At 36.1% G+C, this 17,689-nt stretch overlaps 1 protein-coding gene across 2 annotated transcripts in view; it reads right to left on the bottom strand.

The window, feature by feature from the left end:
- Positions 1-403: 403 nt before the first annotated feature.
- Positions 404-17,689, bottom strand: part of LRRIQ3 (leucine rich repeats and IQ motif containing 3) — a 172,471-nt gene continuing 155,185 nt past the window's right edge. Inside the window, exons 7-8 of one of the 2 annotated variants that reach the window (XM_513491.7) lie at positions 15,605-16,325; positions 404-1,362 (exon numbers count right to left, since the gene is read on the bottom strand). In XM_513491.7, the coding sequence (XP_513491.2) occupies positions 1,206-1,362; positions 15,605-16,325 (878 nt within the window). In that variant the 3' untranslated portion in view covers positions 404-1,205. The remainder of the gene's footprint in view (positions 1,363-15,604; positions 16,326-17,689) is intronic. The other variant, XM_063800379.1, reaches the window with a different exon arrangement.

The following is a 17,689-nucleotide window of genomic DNA, read 5'->3' as shown; positions in this document are numbered from 1 at the left end:
ACCAGATACGTTGGGTTTTTGTGATAGTAGCACTCCTATTTTGGTAACAAGTTCTCTACTGATTAAATCACTCATAGATGCTGGCCTAATATAGTTGATGTGGTTGCAAAGCCCTTAATGTAACTGAATTTTCTTTTGGATGATGTAAAGCACAAAACAGGTATTCTCCATCATACTCCAAACAGGGATTTAGGAGGCCACGTTCTTTCTATCTGGGGAATTTTTTAAGCAACAATGTTTTAAAAGCTTACATATATAACCAATGAGTATTAAAGAGAAATTTTGAATAGCATTAGCTACATCATATTTAGTGAACAATGTCATAATTACAGTGAGACACCCATCTTTCTAGATATATGAAATCACTATTGAAAATGGATGCAAATTTTACAAAGGATTTTTATGTCTTTTTTAACAGTTTATTTTTCAAATTTTCTACCATTGGTATGTATTAAATAGACTTACGGTTAATATATACCATTTCTGTATATTTTATGATTCCAATATATAATTATATGGGTTCTCTCTTGCTTCTCTCCTCTGTCTTTTCCCTGTCTTCCCATATATACCAAACAGGGCAAACGCATCAAAAGTAAATATACAAAAATCTTACAGTCTTCAAGGAAGGTGATAAGAATGTTTAATTTACTTTTCATAGTTCATATTTTCTGAATTTTTACAACAGCATATATCACTGACAAAATATTGAAACCATACTTTAAAAAATAAATTCAGAAATTGTTTTAACAAAATAAGCAGGAAATATAATTACATATATAAAAGCAGGTAATAAAAGTCATCAACGTACACAGTGTCTTAATAAAAGTCAGCAGTTGGAGTAGAAATTACTATTCTAAGGTTTCCAGAAAAACCTAAATTAGCTTATGAATTGCTATATTTAGAAAGAATATGAAACAGAATATCAGCAATGTCATTGCAACATTGTCTGCAATAAATTAAATTAGTTTAATTGTTCCTTAGGCATCTGATCTAAGAAATTTTTCAGAGGTGCTAAGTCAACTTTAAGTTAAATTATGACCAAAAAGAGAAACATTTTAACTAATCTTTATATTTTTAGAAGACTTATATATAAATCCATCTTGTGATGTAGAGTATTTCTTGCTTTAGAGTATTATTTCAAATTCCTTCAACTAAAAATAATGACTATAATTTAAGATGATCATAGGATGTGATCTGGCATTGATTCATTTTATCAGTCCATTGGGAACTTTAAAGTCTAAATTTGTTTTCACAATTGCTACTTTTGTTTTAGCATCTTGAAGTCTTTCACAGGCTTTTTCAAAGGCAATCATATCCATAACAAATTTTTCTTCACAATGTCTTTTATATATTTCTTGAGATCTAAGAGAAGAAAGGTAATAGAATGAGATCCTTTTAAATACTGAAACCATGGCAATCTATTAGACTGTTAATGATAATAATTAGATGTCTTCGAAATAGGCATATACAAGTGAGAACGACAGAATTCCATTTATATAACTTGGTTATATCATTAAACAATACTCATATTAGACAAGTATTTATATCTATAAGCTATAATTAAAAATTCTCAACAACTATGGCTTAGATTTCCAAAGAGGCATCTAAACTACCCTATGTCATCACTTAAAATACAGCTACTTAAGCTTCACTAAACCCAAGCTACTTCTTCGACTCTGTTACGGACTGAATGCATTCCACCATATTCATATGTCAAAGTCCTAACTCCCAGTGTCTTTGAATGTGACTATTTGGAGATAAGGCCTTTAAGAAGTAGTTAAGGCTAAATGACATTATATGGGTAGGTCCTAATCCAATATAATTTGTGTACTTATAAGAAGAGGAAGCAAGAGCAGAGATGTGAGTGTACAGAAGAAAGGCCATGGGAGGACACAAGGCAAAGGTGGCCATCTGCAAGCCAAGGAGAGAGGGCTCAATAGAAACCACACCTGCTGACACTTTGTTCTTGGACTTCCAGCCTCCAGAACTGGGAGAAAATAAATTACTGTTTAAGCCACCCAGCCTGTGATATTTTGTTATGGCAGTCCTAGTAGACTAATACCCTGCCAAACCGGGGAAATGTCACAGGCCTTAGGAGATTTCATTCATTCATCCTTATTTATTCAACAATTATGTATTGTGATGCATGGCACTAACCTTAGATGCTGGAGACATAAATATGACATGATGTAACTACATGAAGCTTATCAAAAGTTAAGAGAAATAAATGTATATAAACATACAAATGAGATAGTATGGTTCATCGTGAAAACATTATGTAACAAGTCAGAGTGAGGAAAAACTTGAGTAAAAACTTGGTAAATATAAACTAAAGAGCAAGGAGGGGAAGATAAAAAAAGTTTAGAGTTAAAATAATCTTTGAACTGAATCTTGAAAGATGTGTATTTTCCAGTCAGAAAGTGGAAGAGAATTTTGTTCAAACTATTTTTATAGCACGAACATGGTCAAAACAAAGGTAGAGAGGGTAGCACAGCTTGGAATGCTCCAAGAACTGGCATCAATCTAATTGTCTGGGTCTTACAGTCTGGGAAGGAGAACAAGGAAGCAGGCAAGGATGGAGAAACAAATTTAGGCCAGATCATAAAATACTTTATTTATGTGTAGGTATACTCAGAATTCTGAAGTTGAGGAGAGAAAGAGAGGGTGAAGTCTAAAAAGCCTGCAGCTTATTGATAATGTGATTTTGGACAAGATATTCATGTTCTTTCTCTCTCATTTTCTTCATTGTTAAGGAGATAATCTAACTCATAGGGTTAGTAAAGGACTAAGTGGGTTGATACATTAAAAATTCTTAGGTGAATGCCTAATATTAAATAATTCATTTTACTGGATGGATAATAGTGGCGTTCAACAGAAAGAAATGTAGGTAGAGCAACAAGACGGGAAGAAAGATTAGAGTTCTGACTGGAAATGGTTAGTGTTAAGAGCCTACTTATTCATGTGGTGATGCCCAGGGTGTTGAATATAGAGAAGTGAAGGCTTATAGTTAAGAGTACAGGTAGTAAAGCCATTCTGCTTGGCTCTGAAATGTATTGTTGGTGTGATTTTAGATAGGTTATTTAAGTTGTCTCTGTATTATTTTTTTTCATCTTTATAAAGAGGACATTTCAACTCACAGGGTTTAGTAGGAAGTAAATAAACTAACACATTTAAAATCCTTAAAGGAGTGCCTAGCATTTAATAATCATTTTAGTAGTAGCTAAAAGTTAGCTACTAGTACTATAAGCCTAGAAATCAGGAGAGTAGTCAGGTCTGGACGCGTAGCAGAGTAGAAATCATAGCAAAGGAATCTTGCACATGTAATTAAGGAAAGTAATTAAGTCAATAAATGTACTAAAATAGCCCTCCTACAGATAAACATTATAAGCTGTGAAGAAAATGTAAGTAAAAGAACTATTTAAAAGTCTTAAAGATTTTTGCACATTGATTTTGTATCCTGAGACTTTGCTGAAGTTGCTTATCAGCTTAAGGAGATTTGGGGCTGAGACAATGGGGTTTTCTAGATATACAATCATGTCATCTGCAAACAGGGACAATTTGACTTCCTCTTTTCCTAACTGAATACCCTTTATTTCTTTCTCCTGCCTGCTTGCCCTGGCCAGAACTTCCAACACTATGTTGAATAGGAGTGGCGAGAGAGGGCATCCCTGTCTTGTGCCAGTTTTCAAAGGGAATGCTTCCAGTTTTTGCCCATTCAGTATGATATTGGCTGTGGGTTTTTCATAAATAGCTCTTATTATTTTGAGGTAATTTATTGAGAGTTTTTAGCATGAACGGCTCTTGAATTTTGTCAAAGGCCTTTTCTGCATCTATTGAGATAATCACGTGGTTTTTGTCTTTGGTTCTGTTTATATGCTGGATTACGTTTATTGATTTGAGTATGTTGAACCAGCCTTGCATCCCAGGGATGAAGCCCACTTGATCATGGTGGATAAGCTTTTTGATGTACTGCTGGACTTGGTATGCCAGTATTTTATTGAGGATTTTTGCATCGATGTTCACCAGGGATATTGGTCTAAAATTCTCTTTTTTGTGTGTGTCTCTGCCAGGCTTTGGTATCAGGATGATGCTGGTCTCATAAAATGAGTTAGGGAGGATTCCTTCTTTTTCTATTGATTGGAATAATTTCGGAAGAAATGGTACCAGCTCCTTCTTGTACCTCTGGTAGAATTCGGCTGTGAATCCGTCTGGTCCTGGACTTTTTTGGTTGGTAAGCTATAAACTATTGCCTCAATTTCAGAGCCTGTTATTGGTCTATTAAGAGATTCAACTTCTTCCTAGTTTAGTCTTGGGAGGATGTATGTGTCAAGGAATTTATCCATTTCTTCTAGATTTTCTAGTTTATTTGCTCAGAGAGCCAAATCATGAGTGAACTCCCATTCACAATTGTTTCAAAGAGAATAAAATACCTAGGGATCCAACTTACCAGGGATGTGAAGGACCTCTTCAAGGAGAACTACAAACCACTGCTCAACAAAATAAAAGAGGACACAAACAAATGGTAGAATATTCCATGCTCATGGATAGGAAGAATCAATATCATGAAAATGGCCATATTGCCCAAGGTAATTTATAGATTCAGTGCCATCCCCATCAAGCTACCAATGACTTTCTTGGAAAAAACTACTTTAAAGTTCATATGGAACCAAAAAAGAGCCCGCAATGCCAAGTCAATCCTAAGCCAAAAGAACAAAGCTGGAGGCATCATGCTACCTGACTTCAAACTATACTACAAAGCTACAGTAACCAAAAGAGCATGGTACTGGTACCAAAACAGAGATATAGACCAATGGAATAGAACAGAGCCCTCAGAAATAATACCACACATCTGCAACTATCTGATCTTTGACAAACCTGACAAAAACAAGAAATGGGGAAAAGATTCCCTATTTAACAAATGGTGGTGGGAAAACTGGCTAGCCATATGTAGAAAGCTGAAACTGGATCCCTTCCTTACACCTTATACAAAAATCAATTCAAGATGGATTAAAGACTTAATGTTAGACCTAAAACCATAAAAACCCTAACAGAAAACCTAGGCAATACCATTCAGGACATAGGCATGGGCAAGGACTTCATGTCTAAAACACCAAAAGCAATGGCAACAAAAGACAAAATTGACAAATGGGATCTAATTAAACTAAAGAGCTTCTGCACAGCAAAAGAAACTACCATCAGAATGAAAAGACAACCTACAGAATGGGAGAAAACTTTTGCAATCTACTCATCTGACAAAGGGCTAATATCTAGAATCTACAAAGAACTCAAACAAATTTACAAGAAAATAACAAACAACCCCATCAAAAAGTGGGCAAAGGATATAAACAGACACTTCTCAAAAGAAGACATTTATGCAGCCAACAGACACATGAAATAATGCTCATCATCACTGTCCATCAGAGAAATGCAAATCAAAACCACAGTGAGATATCATCTCACACCAGTTAGAATGGCGATCATTAAAAAGTCAGGAAACAACAGGTGCTGGAGAGGATGTGGAGAAATAGGAACACTTTTACACTGTTGGTGGGACTGTATACTAGTTCAACCATTGTGGAAGACAGTGTGGCAATTCCTCAGGGATCTAGAACTAGAAATACCATTTGACCCAGCCATCCCATTACTGGGTATATACCCAAAGGATTATAAAGCATGCTGCCATAAAGACACATGCACACGTTTGTTTATTGCAGCACTATTCACAAAAGCAAAGACTTGGAACCAACCCAAATGTCCAACAATGATAGACTGGATTAAGAAAATGTGGCACATATACACCATGGAATACTATGCAGCCACAAAAATTGATGAGTTCATGTCCTTTGTAGGGACATGGATGAAGCTGGAAACCATCATTCTCAGCAAACTATCACAAGGACAAAAAACCAAACACCGCATGTTCTCACTCATAGGTGGGAACTGAACTATGAGAACACTTGGACACAGGAAGGGGAATATCACACACCGGGGCCTGTTGTGGGGTGAGGGGAGAGGGGAGGGATAGCATTAAGAGATATACCTAATGTAAATGAGGAGTTACTGGGTGCAGCACACCAACATGGCACATGTATACATATGTAACAAACCTGCACGTTGTGCACATGGACCCTAGAACTTAAAGTATAATAAAAAATATATTTAAAAAAGTCTTAGAGAATGAGAAATATGAAATAATCAATTATATCATTATATCCATGTATACCAATGTCAAACAATTGGAAAATAAAATCAAGTGATTCCACTTACACTGTGACCAGAAAAGCATAAAATATTTAGACATAAATGTAATAAAAGATAGGCAAGGTCTATACCTAAAAATGATAAAATATTGCTAAAAGAAATTTAAAAAGATCTAAATTAATGGGGAGTTATATCATCTCAAAGATTATAAGATAATATTATTATGATGTCAATTTTTCCCAAGTAGATCTATGGATAAATAAAATTACAATTAATATGCCAAGAGCCTCTATGATAGAAATTAGAAATTAACATTTACATTTGTTTTAAATATATATTAATTTAATTCAGATTTATTTTAAATGTGTTAAATTTAAATGTTTTGAATTTATTAAAATTTAAATTTATATGAAAATGCAAAGGTCCTAGAACAACCAATACAATCTTGGGAAAACAGAACAAAGTTGGAATCTATTTTTCATTCCGCCTAACAATTTACCCATAAATGTATTGGCTTACAACAACCACCTTATAATACCTCATAGTTTCATTAGGTCAGAAGTCCAGGCACATTGTGGCTAGTTGGGTTTTCTGCTTAGGTCTCACAAGGCTGAAATCAAGGTGTCAGCCAGAGCAATGGTTCTCATTTAGGTCTTGGGTCCTCATCCAGGATCAGTGGTTGTTGTCAGAATTCATTTTATTATCACTCTTTCCCTGTGCTTCCCTCTATTTTTAAGTCAGCAATATCATGTACAACCCTTCTTATACTTTGAATCTGATGTTGTCTTTTGTCTCTGTATTTATTTGAAAGGCTCATGTGATACATTGGGCGCATCTGGATAATTCAGAATAATTTCCTTATGTTAAGGTTAATTAAGCAATATCCTTAATTACATATTTAAAGTCCCTTTACCAACACATTCACAGGTGTGCTATCTCATCATATTCATAGTCCTGGGAATCAAGGAGGGCATGGTATCTATCTTCTTGGTAGCCATAATTCTGACTAACACAGCAGCCTTACATTACTTGATTTTAAAGATTATAAGAATTATAAGAGGAGAGTTTATTAGCTTTTAACAGAAAAATGGAAACCTAATCATGAGACAGCAGAAAAGGAAACTGTGGTAAATATAAAATATATAGAATTTTATAAATATGGATATAGGAAGTTGAATGAATTAAAGCTTGAAGTCCTAAAATTTCGTTGGGAAATAGATAAAGTATCTTGTTGAGAAGGAGAGGCCATAAGTGGTGTTTGAATAGAAAGCTGTACTGTTGAAGATTTTAAATGGCTCTTGTAGGTAACAGGAGAAAGAGCAAGCAACTGTGGGAGCAGCTCAAGTTGGAGACCATAAAATTAATATTGGCATAAATCTGTGGGGCATTGATTTCTTCTAGACATTTTTATCCAAATACAGGAAATGAAGATAGATAGTTGAAATGTCCCAAGGGTTGTAAGGAACATTTTAGCTAATCAAGGCAATGAAATGAAAGAACTTTAGAGACACTGGAGAGAATGGACAAAATAATAATTGAATTAAAGAACCCCGGAGCCTACACTAGAAATGAAAATAAAAGTGTATAAAGGAGGTTATTTGATGGATGGGTGTCACCATATATTTGGAGGATATGTGTGGTGGAAGTAAAGGAAGAAAGGAGTTGAGGAAGAAAGGAGTTGAAAAGACAGATTTTAGTTATAAATAAATATATAGGAGTTGAAGATTTAAGAGGTGGGGCAGTTCCAAGTGATAAGAGGATCTTTGTATGTGTCTATGGAAATCAGTTTATTAACATCCGGTAGGATAAAGATTGTTGGTGTCCAAAAATGTCGATATTAGGTAATTGGGAGGGCTGTTCTTATGAATTTGGAAGTTAACAATGATTATGGCAGAAATTGGATGGAGAGAAAAAGCTTCATAAGTCAAAATGATGTAAAGACCACAGTAAATGAAGATGGTAGTATGGGAGGTCAATTGATGACCAAATAAGGACAAGTTGAAGATGATGTAATTGAAAAACCACTTTATTTTCTAGCTCTTCCATGCTAAGTGATACCCTACTTCAAAATGGACACCCTGCTCTCCTGGCTTGAACAGTATCATCACTTTCTCAGAGTACAGACATGAATATCTTAGAAAAACCCCTGACTAGCTTTTATCTGATACATAGATTCTTTCATTTCAAAGTCTATCTTTAATTAATGTTTAACTACTCCTGTGGGTATTTTATTAACTTTCTAAATTAGAGCTTTATGGTTCCCCTTTTTTCTTTTACTCTTTCTCATTCCACATAGCAGGATTAGGGAGCTACATTCTCAATAATGACTTCACTAGTTATTGAAATTTATCAGAATGCTTTTAGGTCAAGAGAATAAAGAATCATCAGCGGAAAAAGTATCAGAATTGAAAAATTTCAGAAGTCTCCAGTTAGATTTCACTTTTTGATCACATCTTCTTTCTGTATATTGATACCTAATCTTTATTTGAAAATATTTAGAGTAAAACTCAAAGATGCCTACTGGAACATACTACTCACATAACCAAAACATTGCCCTATTCTTATGTGCTCTGCAGGTTAATACTTTTGCAGTAGCTTATGAGAGAAGATAATTCAGTTAACATATATTAGGATGCTTATTTGAGTCTGTATTCTTTAAAAATTAATTATGGCCAGATATTCATTTTACTGTGAAAAAACTAAGCTGATTATATTAGATTGATTTGCACTAGATTTGTATTTCAATACATACTAGCTTTCATTTTCTTTTCCAAAATACTTTTTTAAATTAAAATAAGTTATAGGAAATATTTCCAAAGCACACACAGACACACACACACACACACACACACACACACCACAAAGTGTCCACTAAAGAAAATGATTTTAAATTTGGAAGGGGAAATATATAGTATTTTTCATACGTAATAAAGTATTACATAAAACACATCAGTAAATAGCTTAAATTGCTTATAAGTAGGAAAAGGCAAATGCTTTTTTTTATTTAAAACTTCTTTCTAGCACAGGCTTTTAAAAATGATGCTGTTTAAAAATTTAAATAAAATAAGCAGTTCTGAAGATCTCTAAGTGTTTCTATACAAGCCTTAAATATGTATGTACATAATTTGGCCATTTGAAATAGCACTAGGATAAAACTGTGGCTGATCAGTTTCAATGTAATATCAGAGAAAAAATGTGTGAAAGACTTTGAAAGGGTAAAAGAAAATTACTAGGAGTCCTGGCTAGTATACCCTTCAGAACTATCTGTGCCTTTCAATCTCCGTGAACAATTTTACAACTCTAAATTAAGAAAAACTGTGAGCAATACAAATGATTCTTGTTTATAGAGATATAAATAATTGTGTTCAGCTAAGTTACGTTTGATTATTGCCCAGTGAATATTGACTAGTTTTGCACCTATCTGTGAATTTAGTTTAGCATTTTTGATTGCCAATATCAATGTAGACATAGAAGTAGACATAGACATAGACATAGATATAATATATAGATAGATAAATGCTCTTTGATTTCTCATAACCGATTTATTCTTTAATGAGTTAAATGATATCTTTGGCATGTGCTCATTTTATATTTATATGGGTCATGGTTTTATGTTCTTAAAAATGTTCCTTGGCAATTAATAAAATTTAAATTTACTAACTGTAAGTTAAAATATTTTGAGTCAACAAAGCTCCTACTTTACCAAATTTGGTTTAAAATTTTAAAATCTTCACCATAAAACAATTTCTATTTTTGCAATTGTTTGAGAAAGTTTTGTCCAAAGTGTGCCCTAAGAATTATTTTCTGAGATATTTCTTGAAAGGAAAGTTTTATGGTAAAACACATGTGTAAAATGCAATATATCTTTCTGGTAGGAATCCTAATGGTCTTTATTGCACAACTGTCTACTGAGACTTAGAGGCTCTTTTTAATCAAGTTGATGTTTCTCAAGCAATTGCACTGTCAACTACTCTTCATAAACTTTCTGCTATAGGTACAGGAATATTCACGATCTCCTTGATCTCCCCTAGCTTTACCTATTTTGAACTTTCCAATTTGCTTATCCTCTTCTCCTTGCCTCACCTCTCTACTATAATGGTCTCCTCTCACCTCTCTGCTTTTCCAATGTGAATCAACAATTGTACTTCTCCTACTACTATTTTTTGTAACAATTGAAATGTATGCTTATGTTTGCCACTGGACTGTGAGTTCTTAGAGGATCAAGAATATCTTATTCATCTTTGTATGGCAGGGCAAGGGAGAATTTAAGTGAAGTAACACTCTGGTTTAGTTAAGGCTTCTCTTTGAAGGTTTTGATTTTGGAGTAGCAAAAAATGCTGCCCCCAAATATGGCACATTGGCACACTAGATATTTTAAGCTGAAGGAAACTGAGAAACTTGCAGAAGCAGAAAGATTGCTCTCAACTTCCGCCTCCTGTCTTTTAAACACTGTGACAAGTGCCATGCTTTAAACCATGAGGGAAGGAATATTATATAGAAAGGCCAAGAAGAATCTGAACAAACAGGCCTTGCTTGGTACCCCAGTTTATTACCATTAGGTCATACCCTTTTCTTTCTGTTCCAATCATACTTCTACAAAATTGTCTATTCTTCATCAAATCTAAGCATAAAAATAGTTGTCCCTGGGTCTTCATTTTAGAAAGCTTCTAGGTCACATAACATTTTGATGAAATAAATTTGTTATGCCTTTTCTTGCTAATCTGTCTTTGTTATAGAAGTGTCAGCCATAAACCCATTAATGTACCCGAAATTTTAATTGTCTATTCATAATGTTTGTGTTATTGCTGGTATTATTATGTAACTCTGTTAATCTCATTGCTTTTTGCCGTATTTCCCACCTCAATTTTCAGTTTCTTGGGCCAAATGATCTTTACATGACTACATCACCTGTAAGAGAACTCTTCAAGAGCTAGAAATGAATTACTACTTGAATTATTTGAATTGAAGGTAGGTACTACTTAGTAGAAGCACCAATGATCACAGAGGGGCAGAAAAAAATGTGCAGGGCAAATTTACTGCCATGAATTAAGCACTTGTACTAAGAAGTTTACTTAGTCTAATGATTAGTGAAGCTACTTTCGTAACTTGGTTAATTACATTTTTACTCTATGTTTAATATTATTCTGATTATTTATCTTCATTGTAAAAGCATTTAGAAAAAATATACATTGCTTCTTATTCTAAATGACTTAAGTACAAATACGTAAAAAGCACTCTCTTCTCAGTGGTTGTTACATGACTTAAATGAGTTTATATACAACCTTTACTAATTGAGGTTCTCGCCTATTTTCCTCAAGAAATGTGTGTTGAATAAATTTGTTAACTAGGTACTATACTGGGCATTGAAATAGAAAGATGGAGTGAATAATACAAAGACTTGATTATTTTCTTGAGGGGGTGGGGCCAAAATGGCTGACTAGAAGCAGCAGTGATTGGAGGCTGTCATCAAAAAGAACCATAACTGCCTCCAAATCCTGCACTGGCAACTGAGGTATGCAGGGTCTTCATCAAAACTGACTAGGGCCAGGTGAGGTGACTCACACCTGTAATCCCAGCAATTTGGGAGGCTGAGGGGGGCGGATCACCTGAGGTCAGGAGCTGGAGACCAGTCTGGCCAACATGGTGAAACCCTGTCTCTACTAAAAATACAAAAAATGGCTTGGTGTGGTGGCGGATGCTTGTAATCCCATACTCACGAGGCTGAGGCAGGAGAATCATTTGGGAGGTGAAGGGTGCAGTGAGCCAAGATCATGCCATTGCACTCCAGCTTGGGCAACAAGAGTGAAACTGTGTCTCAAAACAAAACAAAACAACAAACAAACAAACAACAACAACAAAAAAACAAGAACTGACTAGGCAGCTGGTATGACCCATGGAGAGGAAGGAAGAGCAGTGTGCTGTGGTGGCCCACCTAAGAGCCACACGGGGCAGGGGAGCCCCCACACCCCAGTCAAGGGAGGTGGTGAGTGTGCTACCCAGCCTAGGAAACCGTGCTTTTTCCATGGAACTGTGCAACCCAAGGATTGGAGGATCCCACTCATGAACCCATTCCACCGGGAAGCCATGCAGATTCTCAACAGCCACTCAACTAGAATCTGCTTAAGCCTCCCAGGGGAGGGGCAACCAGCACCACAGCTGCCGCTGCCTACTGTCTAAGCTGCCTGAGGTCCTTAGGGGAGGGGCACCAGCCAACACTGGGACTGATAGCTGCCTAACACATTAAGCTCCCAGGGTGGGTATGGGGCAACAGCCATCTCTATAGCTCCAGGATATGCTTTTCCCCTGATGGAGCCAGGGAGGCTGGATGGCTTGGTCCCAAGAGGTATCCCCCACAGCCCAACACACCGCCTGTGGCAGGCTGCAGCCAGAATGCCTCTTCAGGCCTGACCCTGACCCATCCCTCCTCACTGGGTGGGGTCTCCCTGCAGGAACTCCAACAACTCCAGCCAGGGGCTCAGGGACAGAAGCCTGATCTCCCTGGGCCTGAGCCCCCAGGGTGAGGGGTGGCCACAGTCTCTGCAGACCAGCAGACTTAACCTTTCCTCCTGCTAGTTCTGAGGAATCTGGGCAGCCCAGAGAAGTGGGTTTCCCCCCAGCAAAACACACCTTTCACCAAGGGATGGTCAAAGTGCTTCATTAAACAGGTCCTGCTCCCTGTGCCACTCAACTGGGTGAGACTCTTAAACAGGGATTGTCAGACACCCTATACATGAGCATTCCTACTGAGATCAGGTAGGTGCCTCTCGAGGTCAGAGATCCCAAAAGAAGAAGCAGGCACTCATCTCTGCTGTTCTCCAACCTCCTCAAGTGACATCTCCAGGCACAGGAGTGAACCAGATGGATAGTGCTTGAAGCGAACCTCTGGCAAACCTCAGCAGCCCTACAGAAGAGGGACCTGACCACTGAAATAAAAACAATCAAAGAGAAAACAACAACAATAGTATCAGCAAAAAAGAATTCCCAACTAAAGCCCTATCCAAGGGTGAGCAGCCTCAAACATCAAAACTAGACATACTCATGAAGATGAGAACGAATCAATGAAAAAATGCTGCAAAACCAAAAGGCCAGAGTTCCTCCTCTCCTCCAAATGATCATAATGCCTCTCCAGCAAGGGTGCAGAACTGGACAGAGGATGAGATGGGTGGATTGACAGAAGTAGGCTTCAGAAGGTGGGTAATAATAAACGCCACTAAGCTAAAGAAGCATGTGCTAAAGTTCTTAGCAAAGAAGGTAAGAACCCTGATAAAAAGTTAGAGAAGGTGCTAACTAGAATAACCAGTTTAGAGAGGAACATAAATGACCTGATGGAGCTGAAAACATAGCACGAGAACTTAGTGAAGCATACACAAGTATCAACAGGTGAATCGACCAAGTAGAAGAAACGATATCAGAGTTTGAAGACTACCTTGCTGAAATAAGTCATGAAGACAGGATTAGAGAAAACAGAATGAAAGGAATGAACAAAATCTCTGAGAAATATGGGACTATGTAAAAAAAAAAAAAACGAACCTATGACTGACTGGAGTACCTGAAGGAGATGGGGAGAAGGGAATCAAGCTGGAAAACACATGTCAGGATACTATCTAGGAGAACTTCCCAAACCTAGCAAGAAAAGCCAACATTCAAATTCAGGAAATACAGAGAACACCACTAAGATACTCCATGAGAAGATCAACCCCAAGACACATATGGGCAGCCAGAGAGAAAGGCCAAGTAATCTACAAAGGGAAGCACATCAGACTAACAGTGGACCTCTCAGCAGAAACCCTACAAGCCAGAAGAGAGTGGGGACCAATATTCATCATTCTTAAAGAAAACAATTTTCAACACAGAATTTCATATTCAGCCAAACTAAGCTTCATAAGTGAAGGAGAAATAAAATCCTTTCCAGACAAGCAAATGCTGAGGGATTTCATCACCACCAGGCCTGCCTTGCAAGAGCTCCTGAAGGAAGCACTAAACATGGAAAGGAAAATCCGGTACCAGCCACTGCAAAAACACATCAAAATATAATGACCAATGACACTATGAAGAAACTGTACCAACTAGTGTGCAAAATAACCAGATAGCATCATGATGACAGGATCAAATTCACACATAAAAATATTAACCTCAAGTGTAAATGGGCTAAATGCCCCAATTAAAAGACACAGACTGGCAAATAGTATAAAGAGCCAAGACCCATCAGTGTGCTGTGTTCAGGAGACCCATCTCATGTGCAAAGACACACATAGGCTCAAAATAAAGGAATGGAGGAACATTTACCAAGCAAATGGAAAGGAAAAAAGAAAAAAAAACAAGGGTTGCAATCCTAGTCTCTGACAAAACAGACTTTAAACCAACAAAAATCAGAAAGACAAAGAAGGGCATTACATAATGGTAAAGAGATCAATGCAACAAGAAGAGCTAACTATCCTAAATATATATGCACCCAATACAGCAGCACCTGGATCCATAAAGCAAGTTCTTAGAGACCTACAAAGAGACCTAGTCTCCCACACAATAATAGTGGGAGACTTTAATACCCCACTGTCAATATTAGACTGATTAATGAGACATAAAATTAACAAGGATATTCAGGACTTTAACACAGCTCTGGATCAAGTGGACCTAATAGACATCTACAGAATTCTCTACACCAAATCAACAGAATATACATTCTTCTCAGTGCCACATGGCACTTATTCTAAAATTGACCACATAATTGGAAGTAAAACCATCCTCAGTAAATGCAAAAGAACTGAAATCATAGCAAACAGTCTCTCACACCACAGTGCAATCAAAGTAGAGCTCAGGATTAAGACACTCACTCAAAACCACACAATTACATGGAAATTGAACAACATGCTCCTGAATGACTCCTGAGTAAATAATGAAATTAAGGCAGAAATCAATGTTATTTGAAACCAGTGAGAACAAAGACACAACATACCAGAATCTCTGGGACACAGCTAAAGCAGTATTAAGAGGGAAATTTATAGCACTAAATACCTACATTGGAAAGCTGGAGAAAGATCACAAAATGACACCCTAACATCAGAATTAAAAGAGCTAGAGGCCGGACACGTTCGCTCATGCCAATTGAGGTTGATAGCACTGGTCAAGAGGCTGATGATGATGCCATTTGTGACAAGAAGAACAACTCATAACTAAGAGGTAGATAGGTTTTGTTGCACAGGTGGAGAGATGGGGAAAGACAGAGTTATTTTATTGCCTTGTCTTTGGTAATATATTAGTACATTATTTGTTATTTGTTTTAATTTTTCAAAGTAGAATGTACTATGTTATAAACATAATACTAATTATTAGGTCTTAAAATTTAGCATGCAATATTCACATGTAATGGACTTTAATGCTTCTGTTATATCTAAATTGTACCTACCTAACTTTTTTCATTTCTTTAAGTAAATTCTTTCCATATTTTTCTGCTTTTAGTTTTTGCTTAACAATCAGGCTTTTCTCTTTTAGGACAGCCTCATTCTTCTTCAGTCTGTCAATTTTAAGTAGTCCTCTGGTCAAAAGAGTGCGCTCATTATTTAAGTTTTGAACTAATAAACGCTCTGCAGCCTTTTGGGATTTTTCTTTTAGAAACAGAGCTTTTCTCTCTCTAGCTTTTTCAAGGTAGTTGAATCTGTTTTGCCAAACTTGTCGTAAACTGTTCTGAATTGTCTCTTTATTTTCTTCAATTCGTTTTTGTGTAGCATATTTTTTCTGACTCAAATGTTCATTAACAGTTACTCTAACTCTTTCTCGAGCAACCTGTGCCATGGCTACAACTCTTACTTTTTCTTTATGGTATTCCTGCTTCTTTTGTTCTGTGTAATATTTGTCAATATCACTAAATGTTCGGAGTTTCATACCAGCTCTTTGTGTTGCAAAAAACTCTTTCATACTCCGCTCCAATCGTATGTCTTTTTTAATGATTGGCTTTGGATGAGTAGTATAGATTGGCTGAGGATATGCAGGAAAAAAATGTTGTTTTTTCTCTCTCAATACTGCATTATTCTTCAATGAACCTGAAGTGTATATGGGTAGTTTGAAAACTGATATCCTAAAACTGGCATCCAATTTTTCATCCACAATTTCATCTTCAGACTCCTGACCTACATCAAACAGAAGCAAATATTATACATTATACAAGAGCTAAGCACATTTTATTTTCTCTCCAAATATATCAATAAACTTGATAAGAACCTGTTATTTACTTTACTAAGAAGAATTTTTCCCAAGTACCTTTTCAACTTGTGATTTAATAGTAACTTTAGAGAAGAAAATCACTATTAAAACGTTTTCACATAGAAATGCACTGAATCTAATTCTTATATTTTCTGTATTATCTTCCACAATTACTTAACTTGCACTGACTCAATAGCAGCATATTATCACATACTTAGTACTACTTAACCACACATATTATTTTTTCATATAGTTTGCTAAAAGAAACAAAGTTTAATTAAGCAAAGAATAATTCATGAACTGGGTAGCACCGAGAACCAGTGAAAATTTAGAAAACTCTGCGTAATAAATGAGCAGGGAGTATTTATACTTAGAAAATGGAAGAAATATAGAAACAGCTTGATTGGTTATGGTTCAATTTTGCCTTATTTGGACATAATCGTATCAGTTGGTGGCCTGTGATTGGCTGAAGCTTGACTGCTGTGATTGGCTATGACTTAGTTATCTTTTACAAAAATATACCCGTAAGTTAGGCTTTCAGTTTGTTTACATACTAAGTTAGGTTGCAATTCATTATGTAAGGACTCAAGGAACAGAGGCAGCCTTAGGCCACATTTAACAAGTTATTAGTATGTCATATTTGCAAAGGGCATTGTAATCCATTTTACCTTATTTTTCTTAACTCTGGTGGAAAACAGTAGCAGCCATCAATCGTTTTTCCCTTTTTTGGACAGACAAAATTACTAAAACTCTTAGCTTCCTTTGCTTTCCTTTGTGTGACCATGGGCTAAGTCCTTTTTAATAGAGTGTGAACACAATTGTTATGTGTTATTCCTTGTCCAAGGGATTGTTTTAAGAAACAATGTGCACCTTCTTTCCACTACGTAGAGACGAGAATGAAACCCCAAAAGATGGTGGAACCATAAGATAGAAGCCACCTACCTGCCTGAATCACTTGTTGAAAAAACTTCTCATGGACCAGAATTATCCAAGTTGGGTCACTTATGAAGCCAGAAATCAAAAGTAATTATGTTTCAGTCAATATGCATTTCTGGGTCTATTTGTTACTATACCCAACCTAATTAATACAATAAATTGAATCACATTGTTGTTTGCATATTTACTTTTTGACAAACCTATTAATGAATTCAGAATCAGGTGACAAATACAAGTATAAAAGTTATGCTTGTTAATTAAGGAGAAAAAGATGTTTCTTGATTTCTTCCACTTATTAAAATTACATTCCTGCTAACTCTAGTCTACAAGGGTTTGATCTTCCTTAGAAAATTAC

Source organism: Pan troglodytes, chromosome 1 (genome assembly GCF_028858775.2).
Source record: "Pan troglodytes isolate AG18354 chromosome 1, NHGRI_mPanTro3-v2.0_pri, whole genome shotgun sequence".
NCBI lineage: Eukaryota > Metazoa > Chordata > Mammalia > Primates > Hominidae > Pan > Pan troglodytes.
This window is presented reverse-complemented; position numbering and strand designations above follow the sequence as displayed.